General features: G+C 53.2%; 1 protein-coding gene across 4 annotated transcripts in view; it reads left to right on the top strand.

Annotated features, from left to right (window-relative positions):
- The window catches only part of ASAP1 (ArfGAP with SH3 domain, ankyrin repeat and PH domain 1), a gene marked incomplete at both ends in the record, with an annotated part of 251,064 nt that extends 238,795 nt beyond the window's left edge, over positions 1-12,269 (top strand). For all 4 annotated transcript variants that reach the window (XM_084230492.1, XM_084230494.1, XM_084230493.1 and 1 more), the window contains 5 exons: positions 2,321-2,390; positions 3,644-3,702; positions 8,061-8,560; positions 10,189-10,311; positions 12,195-12,269. In XM_084230492.1, the coding sequence (XP_084086618.1) occupies positions 2,321-2,390; positions 3,644-3,702; positions 8,061-8,560; positions 10,189-10,311; positions 12,195-12,269 (827 nt within the window). The remainder of the gene's footprint in view (positions 1-2,320; positions 2,391-3,643; positions 3,703-8,060; positions 8,561-10,188; positions 10,312-12,194) is intronic.
- Between the last annotated feature and the right edge of the window lie 246 nt (positions 12,270-12,515).

Raw genomic sequence — 12,515 nt, forward strand, 5'->3', positions numbered from 1 at the left:
TTCTTCAGTTGCTTGCCCGGCATCTATCCCCAGCTCTCTCCCACAGGTCCGTAAGCTACCCCAGAGTCCCTTGCCAGATTACATGGAGAGAAAAAGGCTTGAGATGTTTCCGGGTTTTTGCTCTTGCTCTCCACCCTTTTTTCAGAAGTCCCGTTTTCAGAAGTTTCTAAGCCACACTTCCCGGCACAGCTGGCCCCCTTTGCCCATTGTGAGAACGACAGGCTCCCTGTCTGCCTTGGTGCAGGAGCCTGCCCACCCAGGTGTGAGGCGTGAGCTGTGGGTGGGGAAGTGGACAAGTCCGTGCTGTGGACCCCGTCTTTATTCAGCAGGCAGCCAGCAGCCACTCCAGGCCTGAGGCTGGGCTAAAAAGTGGGGTTTCAAAGCCGAGCATGGCAGAGTCCTGTCGTTGAGATGCTCACTCACTGAGTAATGAGCTCTGAGTAATAATGGAATCATGTCCATTTGTGTCCTGTTCCCTGGGGTCCAGTGCTGTGCCCTGCACTCCACAGAGGCCTCTCACCCATTAGTGGGACCAGCACTGTTGTCCCCATTCCCTGGATGAGGTTGCTGAGGCAGAGCAGAAAGAGCAGTCTGAGCCACACCCACGGCCCTGCTGCTCCAGGCTTGCCTGGCCCCGAGCTCTGTACACCCGGCCACTCCTCTGTGGTTAATGGTTGTGTACAAACAGGGCCAAGGGAGTGGTCAAGTCCAGCTTGGGAAGATGCACAGGAATTGGCTTTGACGTGTTCTTTGAGGACTGTGTAGGAATGCGCCGTGAGCGGAAGAGGACAGGCGTCGCAGGGAGAAGGGACAGGGAGGCAGTGTTGCGCAGGCATGAAAACACAGTGTCTGGAGAGTGGAAGCAGCCTCGAGTGGCCAGAGAGCAGGGTGCAATGGGCACTCTGGCCCTTGGGGCAGTGGCACCCCAGGCCTCAGGTCCGTCTGCATGAGGGCAGTCAGGGGCCTTGGCAGCCCTGATGTTCGAAGCCTTTCACCCTGGCAGCACCAGTTTAGCTGGTTTCTTCTTGTATCGCTGTCACAGTTCCAGAACCTTGTTGGGGGGACCCATCTTAGCCCTCTGCTAGCCCCCTCTCTGCCAAAAGGCTATGTAACCCAGCTCTGACCCTTACCAGCTGCTTGACCTTGGGCAGTCACTTTACTTCTGTGTGTCTTCACATAGGAAGCCGAGGGTGATTGTGCCCTGCATCTCATAGACAGTTCCTTCCTCAGCCTTGGCCTCTCCATCTACCTTCCAGTATATGACCTCAGCTTAGCTGCTGTGGGCTCCTAGGCGGGGTACATGGGGGTCTGCTGAAGCAGGAGAACTCTGGAGTCTCCAGAGCCATGACTGGGAGAGCCCCAGTGACAGCTGCAGGTTCCCAGGGCTTCCTCAGGTGCCAGCAGCCTGAGGCTCGGCCTGTGCTACGCTGCTGCAGGTGGTTTGGCTCACAGAAGCTCCCATCCTATCCTGCCCAGTCCTCTGCCTTCTGGACAGAGCACACACAGCTGCTATTGCTGCTCCCCTGTTAGAAAGGGCTTTGCTGCTCAGAGGCCATGTCCCCCAGAGGGGATGTTCCCCACCCCTCTTAGCATTTCGACTGTAGACACTGTTTCCTCGTTTCCACCACAGCAGCCTACACGCATCTCCTCAACCCCCCCACACCCCTTCAGCCCGCATTAGTAGTGCCATTGCATGCAGCACACGTCTCCCAGGCCACCTCCTAAAGAGAGCAGTTTTATTTGCTTTATTTGTTTCTGCATCTCCTGCTCCACACTCATGCCTTGCACATAGCAGGTGCTTAATAAATGTGGTGAACACTTCAATGGACCATGAGTGGCAACAGTGGCCAAAGGCTTTGTCCAGCAGATGGCCAGGCACTACCACCCCACTGAACACTGACCACAACCACCGGTGGGTCGTGTGTTTCTTTTTGTGATTCCCAGGGGACAGCCTCCTGGCTTGGGAACCTCTGGGTGAATTTGAGTTTCCTCCTCTTTCCCTGCCCCCAAGTGCAGGACCAGCTGCTGGGCCAGCGGGACATCGCCATGGGCCTGTGATCAGAGCAGGCTCGCCGGAGAGCAGGCTGCTTGTCTTTTTGACATACTGCTTTCATCGCAAGGAAAGCATCATCAGCACCCAAAATAGTACTTAATTTTATTTTGCTTTGTTTTGTTTTACTGTCAAGAAAGCATATTGCTCTGGCCTGAGTCTTTAATGCTTTTCTAGAACCTGAGGGATCCCTTTCTGCCAGAGCCTGTGTCTCCATATCCCACTTGCCTGTCTGAAGATGTCATTTCTTGCCTTTCGCTTTCCCTGTAGGTAACGATGTGGGTCCATCATCTGCAAGTAAGACGGCAAACAAGTTTGAGGGACTGTCTCAGCAATCAAGGTAAGCCCTCCTAGGGCCTTCTCTCCCCCTGGCTTTTAGTTGCAATGGACAGAATTCTAGAAATGAAGTTTAGCAACGATTTATTCCACGTGTGTCCTGCCCATTGGCACTGATGAACATTTAGAAGCTAAATGATTGCTCTTGATGTGCTTGTTCACTTTGTTGCTGAGCCATGAGAAACAGGTCTCACCCGGCCTGGCTCTGTGAACCATCATCCGGGTTACAGGTAGGAACGGCCGAGGCTTCCCTGGTGATCACAGAGTATATCTGAATGAGCTTTTTATTTTTAAGTTTTGTTATTGTCCCTCGTGATTCTTTTTTGCAGACTTAGGAATTAAAAAGGCTCCTCGGGGAAAACCAATAGCCCAGAAATTGTCAAACACAAAAATACAACTTTCCCAATTCCCAGTTTGTAAGGTTTTTTTTAGGCTAAGCTACCTCCCGCTGAAATGAGATCTTTGGACAGTCTCCCGTGGGCAGCGTTTATCCGATGCAGAGGGTTTTCTCTGGAGGCGTGATCCTAGATAAGGACACAAAGAGCCGCTTGCAGACCCAAAGCCTCAGGGGAATGGAGTCAGCTGGTGTGTGGGTGCCGCTTTCCAGAGGTCCGGACATCAAAACAGAATCCCCATTTCTTTGAATGCCACTATCTAATTTAATCTCTAACTCTGAGAAAGACCCAGGCACTGTTACCCTCACTCTTAGAGAAGAATCAGGCCCCCAGAGAGATGGTGTGGGCAGGGCCCATGGCTGGTGCTCAAGCCGGATCTTCTCTAGACTCCATGTTCCCTCGTCCTCCTGCCTGATTCCATCTGCTCTGGGGACTCTTGAAAACAGAAGTTCTGATATGGAGAATGTGCCTGCCCAGTGTTTTTAAGTAGAATCCAGGGTCCGTGTGCACACGCACACATTCGTGCTCGCAGCACGGCCAGCGCAGCGGCCTTGTGCTCACTTGCTTAGGAGGAGGCCTAGGTCCCCTCAGGCCCAGCGTAGATCCAGGCCTGCCTCAGTGACTTCAGACCGAAGTTGAGGCTTTATCATCGAGATGTTGTTGCTGATTTTTTTCTCCCTCTCTTCATTCCTCCCAGCCAGACAAACTTTGAATTATGGAAAGTCGACTGTAATTGTTGTTAAAGAAATTTTAAAAAGGCTTTTCGATAATTGTGTCATACTGCTGTGGCTTCCTTCTGTAATATATGGCTATTGACATTCTAGCACTTTTAAATCCTAAGTGACTCCTGTTTATTAATTAGCACCAGTTCTGCAAAGACTGCCCTTGGCCCGAGAGTCCTTCCTAAACTACCTCAGAAAGGTAAGACTTCTCCTCTCCCGTGTAGGTGTGTTAGCAGGTCACTTTATCCTCTGGGGGGCCGGCGGGTGGTCTCTGTCTCTTCTGGTCATTGATTTGCCTGATGCCTGGAGGAGCCCCTCGCATGTAGCAGATGCCCAAGTAGTATTTGTTCAGTGAGGAAAAATATTGGTAAAATAAGATTTTGTGGTTAGCAAAGCACCATACTTTCCCTAAAAAACACAGTATTCTTCCAAAAGCTACATGATTAGGATTCCCAGGTGCGAATCCTTCTCATCTTTCAAACGTCAACAGAGAAGCCGTCCCCTTGCTGGCTCTGTGGCCTTCACTCAGCCTGGGGTCCTCACCTGTGAGGGGGCACAAGTCCCTACTGCAAGGTCTGGGAAGGGCGAGGGGGTGTGCCCATGCTTCAGAAAGCCCCTGGCAAGAGGGTGGCAAAGGAACCCTGCCCCGGGATGGCATCTGCGGGCGGAGCAGAGCCCCTCCTGGAAGTACAAGAATGCAGTGACTGAGCTGCTGCCGCGGCTGGCAGACACTTGGTTCTTTGACACATCTCTCGTTCTGACCAAGCTTTTCATGGGTCAGACCCAAACTCTAGTCTTCTCACTACAACAGAAATGACAGTGCTCCCTTTCTTTTGTTGCAGTGCTCTAGCCTGGCATTGGGTCACCCCATCCTCACTTAGACTTGGGTGGCAGGGCCCAAGTTGGGCAGAGGCTGAGGCTCAGAGGAACTGAGGCCTCTAAGTGGGTTTTCAGCAAGACCTTGGACCCTAGCCCAGTGTGCTTTTACCTGCCCTGAGTGAAAACCAAAGTAGAAATTCACAGTGGGAAGCAGCAGTCACTCTCCAAAGTCCTTCAGTCAGAGACAGTGGGGAGTTGCGGTGACTGGCAGGCCAGGCCCCTGTGTGGGAAGAGGAGGGGCTTCCCATTGGCTGCTGCTCCATTCTCCATGGGCCTCAGACTGATTGGGGCTGGAAAAGCCTGTTTGGCCAGAGGACCTCAATTCTGCCCCTTTTCCTCGGTGCCCAGGCAGCAGAGAAAGGCCTCTCAGTCTAGTGAGGACCACCTCTGGGGGGTAGACAGGCTTAGGGGGAGTCCAGGGGATATTTGAGGGGAGAGGCTGTGGCCCAGCGTGAGAGCCAGGCTCACCCACCAGATACTAAAACCCTCTATGGGCTGTGACTGTCATCAGCTACTTCTTCCCTTGGGTGTCCACGGTCCATTTTTGAGCCTCCCCTCCCCTCCGCTCCAGCACCCACTGCCAGCTGGCACCTTCCTGTGGCCTGGCCACATTAACCTCTTTTCCCCTCCCAAAGAGCACCCATTTCTTAAGTCCTTTGGGCACCTTTTTAAAGACCTAATGAAAGCCTTCTCAGCTGGAGAGATGGCTACAGTGGAGCCACTTTCTGAATGAATTTTTTGGTGAAGGCAATATCACATGAACTCGAGAGGTTTTTTTAATGTGAACAAAGGCACCCATAATTCTGCCACTGTGAGACGCCGCTCTGATCCCTTCCAGGAACACACATTCTCCTTCCTGATTCCTTCCAAGAACACACTTTCTCCTTCCTGATTCCTTCAGCATGATCTGTAGCCCATTTCATTCCTCTTAGCCTTTCGACATAAGACTATTTCCTCCTGGGGGCTGCAGAGTGCTTCCCTGTGCTCAACAGCCCCTTCATTTTGTGAGACCCATGGCCTGGACATTCACAGGGTCTTCCCTCCTCTCCCCCGTTCTCCTCAGTTCCATGGAATCAGTTCTCAGGAAGAAGAGACCACAGGAGGGCGAGGGGCCAGTAGTGGACCCTACGCCATGTCCTCAGAGGGCTGACCCATTTACCTCATGCCCAAGCCAGCCTCTGAGCTGCTCTGCCACGCAACAAACCCAAGCAGACGGGCTTTGCAGGGTCGGGAGCTTGGAGGGCACCATCCTTTTGTTCTGGACACGCTAGCAGTGCACTCTGCTCTCCAATCTGAGGGGAATTTTGTGTGTCTGCCGTTTGGGGCTCCAGAGTGCATCTCAGAAGGCACTTTTAGTTAGAGAGGGGAAAAACAAACCAGCTTGGAAATAAAATAGCCAAGGGCTGGACAGATACCCCTGAAAGAGAGACTGTCTCTCTTATTTTTTCTGTTCTTACTAAAGTACTGTCTGTTCAACCTGGCAGGTTTGAAAATTATACATAAGCAAAAAATAGAAAATATAAGTTTCCTGGTCTTACCACCCAAGAAAAGCAATTTGTTATATCCCTTCAGTCCTATTTCTGTGCCTTCTTTTGGTTTTAAGTTTTTATTTAAATTTAAGCCTATTTTTTTCACATAATAAATCAAGACCATTTTTCATGGCATGAATTGCACCAAGTCTGATTTTTGCTGACTGCATTCTACTCTGTTGCTGGTCCACATGGCTGAGGAGTGGCTCATTTCCACATTCACTTGAGTGGCAGTTTTTCACTGTAAGTAGTGCCATTCCAAACATTCTAACACAGACAGCTCAGTGCCTGGCTTTGATCCTTTGTATAGGAGCTGTTTTAGGGGTTGGGACATCCAGCATGCAGTTTCTGTCCCCCTACATGTGTCACCGAAGGCAAGGCCTTCCACCACCACCCCACTACCACCTAAGGGAATACCCCAGCTGTTCCCCAACACTGACTGCCTCAGATTTTTGCTTATCCAGTTTCTAACTTCCAGGAGAGGAATCTGATTGGCCAACTTTAACTTGTTGAGCCACACCACTCAACTGAAGCTCAAGGACCAACCTGTGAACAGAGTGCTCTTGAACTTGATTTCTTTAGGGAGGGATATGGCTGGGCCGGCCATGGTGCAGTACAGCTCGTGACAGTTTACAACACTTTAAAAAAAATTTTTTTAAGGATCTCTTTCTGATTATGTTGTTTTAGGATAGTATCCTTCATTTGACTCAGTGCCTTATTCCTCATTGTCTCCTTCTGTTTTATTCCTCACTGTTTCCTCACCAAGCACCTGTAAGAACTTAGCCCCTGCACTAGGAGCCAGAGTAAAAAAATTAATCCTGGCCTCCAGGAACCCTGTCTAAAAGTTATAAATAGTAACACTCTTATATTATCCTTATAGCCTGACAGTCCTGTGAGCAATTTCTTTATACCTGTTAACTCATGTTTTGGAGATGAGGAGAGTGAAGCACAGAGAGATTGTATCATTTGTTCGAGATCACATAGCTAGTAAGTGGGACAGCTGAACTTGGGGACTTGACCTTAGTATCCTCTAAGTTCTACTGCCAGAGCTGTGGGAATGGCTGAACAAATTGTAGCATCCTGTGCCTCGGAGGTTTCCACTGCAATGAGAAGGAGGCATTGACTCAGAAACCCTTCCAAACAGGTTAAGTAGAAAGAAACAAAACCCGCAGAGTGTCCGTATTGTAATCCCACTTACAGCTTTAAAGGACACGGTCACAAGCACATGTGTGTGTCACCTCAAATCTTTGCCTCTTACAGAGTGTGTGCATCATAGCAGTGGAGGAAGTTAATGAATTATGCAGCTGTACAATGGGATGGAAATCTTCATTAAAAGTGATGTACCACTGGGCCTCCCCGGTGGTGCAGCGGTTGAGCGCTGGGTTGCGAAGCTGCCCGCAGCCTCTGTGGCGCCGGTTCGATCCCCGACTGCTCCCCTGCCATGGGAGGAGGGTCCCACATGGCGCGCAGACCTCTCCTGCCGCCCGCTGCTCCCCTCAGCAGTGTACTTCGGTCCTTCTGCCTGCTCTGCTCCCCGCTCTGGCTCTGGTGAATTCTCTCACCCTCCCGCGCTTCTGACTGTACTCAGTGCTTGTATAAACAAAAACAACCAAACAAATAAATAAATTAATGAATAAAATACGTGCCTCTTTAAAAAAAAAAAAAAAGTGATGTACCACTAATAAAGAACTTTTACTAACATGGCAAATACTCTTGCTAAAACAACGTATATAAAAGCAGATGAAAGTCTTATCTATAGAAAATATTTAGAAAAGCCAAAAAGGACATCTATCACAATGTTAAAAATGGCTACAGATGGGTGGCAGGCTGATGGAAAGTTTTAACTTTCTACTTCCCAATTTTCTGTAGTTCGTATTATGTTTATAATCGTGTGTGTTATTTCTTTGTAAATCCCAGACTAGTTTGGGCAGCCCGTTCTTATGTAACTAGGGCATAAATCATGGATTGTGATGTGTGTGCCTTCCAGGCTTCCACCTCTATCCACAGCCACACAGGCTGTCCTCCGTGGTGTGGCCCCTGAGCTCCTCCACCACACTTAGACTGGGTCCTCTTCACTGTGACTGAGGGGCTGGGGGCTCTTCCCTGCCTCCTCTGTCTGGTGACCCTCTCTTTGTGATTGCTTCCACAGTGGCACTAAGGAAAACAGAAACCAGCCATCATCTCTCCATAGACAAAGCCAATGTCCCACCTGAAATCTTTCAGAAATCGTCACAGTTGGCCGAGTTACCACAAAAGCCACCCCCTGGAGACCTGCCCCCGAAGCCCACAGAACTGGCTCCCAAACCCCAAATTGGAGATTTGCCACCTAAGCCGGGAGAACTGCCCCCCAAACCACAGCTGGGCGACCTGCCACCCAAACCCCAGCTCTCAGACTTACCTCCCAAGCCACAGATGAAGGACCTGCCTCCCAAACCGCAGCTGGGAGACCTGCTGGCGAAGGCCCAGCCTGGCGACGTATCGCCCAAGGCTCAGCTGCCCTCAGACGTCCCTCAGAAGTCACACCTGGCGGACCTGTCCCCAGGCGTGCAGTCCCGAGATGCCGTCCAGAAGCAAGCCTCAGAGGATGCCAACGACCTCACACCCACGCTGCCGGAGACGCCCGTGCCACTGCCCAGGAAAATCAACACGGTGGGTGGCAGCCCGCTCGGCCCCTCCACTGCCCGACACCTGGCGGAGGGGTGCTCCCGTGCACACAGAGGCAGGAGCGGGGCCTACTCAGGCATGCAGACGTTGGATGCCAGAGTATGGGCTTTAGGGCCTACGTGACCTCGGTCGCTTACTTATCCTCAGCTTCCTCCCAGACACAGAGTAGCTGATAGGATAGCTGCACAGTGAGGATGGAACTGAGCTGTGGTAGAAAACACCCAGCAAGTGGGCACCCTTGCCCAGGACCCTGGAGGGAGGACCTGCCCTCCCCATCTCACGGCTCAGGGTTCTGAGGAGCTAGGCCAGTGCTTCCCACGGCATCTTCCTGGAGGAATTGCAGACAAAGCCCAAAGAAAGTGGCACAGCCTAGAATTTGGTTGAGGGCTCATGTTCCATCATTTTCATAAAATGCTTTCTATTCTCTATTGATTTCATTGAAACATAAAAATGCCTTTCTCATAAAAGTCTTTCTTTGGAAAAGCAGTGCTCTAGGAAGATGCGTGGTTGCTGTTTGTCCTGCCTCAGCTGGAGCCTGCAGGGGTGCTGCACCCAAGCTGAGGGCACAGTGAATGGGGGCCCAGAGGCCTCCCGCTGCCCTGACACCTGTGCCCCCTCACATTTTATCAGAAACACACAGAAATACACGTGTGTCACTTCAGCACACAGGGTGAGGAGCATGAAGCCCTTGCTGCCAGGGGTTGGTGACCACCAGTCGGAAGGTGGCTGCTTTTGCTCTTGGTAAGGACAGTCTCCCTCCCTCCCGAGACCCCAGCCCTACCGCTGCCTTGGCGTTGACATGTGCAGCGTTCCAGTTCCTCTAGTGCTTTACGGTGTTTGTGACCCATTGTCCCTCTGTCATCCTCACACCTGGGCCTCTGCGCCCCAGTCAGAGCTGAGAGCCACGTTCACCCACCACCGCCTCCTGCTGCTTCTCACCCCGCTCCCAGCCCGGGGGTGCCGCAGAAGGGAGCAGGGCCGTCCGGGTGGTGACTGAGGAAGCAGCCAGGACACATGAGGAAGGGCTCGTCCCCCAAAACCCTGAGAGAAACAGCTCCCTTTTTTATTACTCAGTATCTCATGAGCTGGGGCCAGAAACAGCCATGAAAAGGGATTTCTCTATTTGCATCTTCTCGTTTGCAAAGAACTAGAAATCCAACCAAAGAAAGCCCAAGTCCGACTCATCAGAAATGAAAACATCCTGGGAGCTGCCTAGAAGGGCCCGACCTGACTGCTCCTGCCCCTTTACCCGCATGTGCTGACTCCGTGCTTTGCCGAAGGCCCTGGGAGAGTGTGTGCTGCGTGCCCAGCTCGCACAGCCTGCACATTGGCTTGACGTCATGTCTCCAGCACCATTTTTAGACTCTGCTGTCATCCCTGCCAGCTGCTGGCGTGGGGGGCGGGGGCAGAGCGCTTCTCGGGTTTGGGTGAAGCCGGATCTCAGTCCTACCCACACTGCTTGCTCCCCACGAAGGGGGAGGGGTCCCGAGAGCAGAGCACAGGGGCGCCTGGTGGCCACGCCTTGTCCCCACAGCTGAGGAAATCGAGGCTCAGCCGGCCACTGCCCCAGATCAGCATGTCCTGTCAGCTAAAACCCAGTTTCTTTCTTTAAGGGGAAAAATAAAGTGAGGCGAGTGAAGACCATCTATGACTGCCAGGCCGACAACGATGACGAGCTGACCTTCATCGAGGGAGAAGTGATCGTGGTCACGGGGGAGGAGGACCAGGAGTGGTGGGTAGGTACCTGGATGGGGCGGCCCCAGCGGCCTGCAGACCCCGCAGCCGCCCAGCCCCAGGTCCCTGCCCGGCACATCATTGCCCAGCGTGTGGGGCACTGCTGTCCCTGCTGTTAGGTGCTGGCACAGCACGTGGGGCTGCAAAACTGGGTCAGGAGAATTAGCGTTTGCATGTGCTGCAGCCTTGTCAGCACACAGCAGCCTGCGAGCTGTCGGGCACTTTCTGATTTCTCAGATGCTGAAATAAAGCTCGAGGCAGCTGAGCGTGCGGCCTGGGGCCTGAGGCGCTCCTCAGGCAGAGGGAGAGCCTGAAGCACCTCTGGCCCTGGCTTTGCTCACCGTTCCTTGCCATCCTCAGGCTCACCCCCTAATCCAGCTGGCAGTTCTCTTCCTCACAAGATTTCTACACGAGCACCCGCTGCCCATGAGTCTGGAAGGGAGGCCATCCCTGTTCTCCCAGCAGCCCTGAGAAATGCCCCAGTTCCCTGCCTGTAAGACAGCCCAGCACATCTGCGGCTACCCAGGCTGCCTCGGGAGTGAGCCTCCAGTGGGCACTGCCAGGCCAGAGGGGCAGCAGATGACGTAAGGCCCTCCTGCCCAAAGGGACCCTGTTCTGCTCTGTCTGCTGGGAAAGGAGCTATGGTCATAGATGCGCCAGGAGAACCTCTAATACCCAGAAACACACTCATGTCCACTTGCGTGTGCAGGTGCATGTGACGTGTGCGTGTGACGTCTTCCTTTGGTTGTAGACAGTCACTGCCGATTCTTATCAAAGCTGTGGGGATTTGCTTGGACTGCAGAAGCAGTTCTCAACTTGGGCAGTTTTACCCGGCAGGGACACTTGGCAATATCCAAGGATCTGGGAGGGGTGGGTGCAGGGGTGCTGCTGACCCTCCTGTGACACACCAGGCGCCCCACAACAAAGGACTATCTGGCCCAGAATGTCAGGAGTATGTGCTATCCACACGTGTCCAGAGCAGACACAGAGGTTACCCCACACAGCCTGCTGTGCTTTAGGATTCAGAGCCCTCGCACATACGTGATGCCAGCTAAGACGCGCGTGAGGTGGAGAGGTCAGGTCAGCATTAACCCCACTCTCCAGATGGGAACCGGTGCCCGCGGCCAGGCAACCACCCTAGATCCTGGACGTGGTAAATGAGGAACCAGCCTGGCTGGACGCCTCTCACCCCGCCCACCTCTGTACTGCCTGGAGGTGGTGAGCCCTGGCCCCACCACCCAGGAGAGTCCACGCTCTCCTGTGCATGTCACTGGAAGGCTGATGGTAGGATTCTCTTCAATGCAATGGATGCTGATCTAGTAGAGATGATTAAAAACTCCTCGGGTTACCTGAGGTACAGGCTGAGGCAGCAGCCAATGCAGTTGCCACAGGCCGTGGTCGCACTCAAGACTTCCCCAGTGTCCTGTCCTCCATAGCAACCAGACAGCAGGTACTTGGCACACAGCGCCCTTTTCCATAGATGTGATCGTTGACGTAATCGCACAACCTGCCTGAGAAGAAGGTGGGTTCGGGCCCCTCTTTACATACAAGTTCTGAGGGCACCCTGCAGCAAGGCGGTGAGGCACCCTGGTGAGGGGCGAGGACTCCGGGGCCTGCAGCCTGAGGGAAACCGAGGGTTGTCCAGCTCTGGGCCTCTGGCCCTTCGTGAGCAACATGAAGCTACCTGCCTCGTGGGGCTGCCTTGCGGAGAGTGCTGAGCGCCTCGTGTGTTCAGGCGTCATCACCATCTTGTTGCTCTCTGTCAGGTCGTGTCTTCGCGACGCTGTCTGCAGTCCACACGAGGACAGTGGGGGCCGAGCCTGGGTTCACCCCAGGGCTGAAGGCCGGCTCCCTCCAGCCTGTCCTCTCTCCTTTCTCCCTGCAGATCGGGCACATCGAAGGACACCCTGAAAGGAAAGGGGTCTTCCCGGTGTCCTTCGTCCACATCCTGTCCGACTAGCAAGCTCGGGCCTGACGATCGTCCACACACACCCTTCGTGCGAGACTGCTGCCTCCGCGTGACCCGTGCACACCGTGTATATAGCTGCTGTTATGGAGGGAGAAACTCCCGGAAGGGCACCTCAGGAGGGGACGTAGTATTGCTGTAAATATCCTGTGGTCTTCTGCCTTCGCCAGTATTAGGGCCGCCCGGGGGCCCGGCGCACCTGGCTGGTTTGCCAAAGCCATCCCTGGCGGCTAGCACTTC

Source organism: Talpa europaea (genome assembly GCF_964194135.1).
Source record: "Talpa europaea genome assembly, chromosome: 3".
In the NCBI taxonomy this organism is placed as follows: domain Eukaryota; kingdom Metazoa; phylum Chordata; class Mammalia; order Eulipotyphla; family Talpidae; genus Talpa; species Talpa europaea.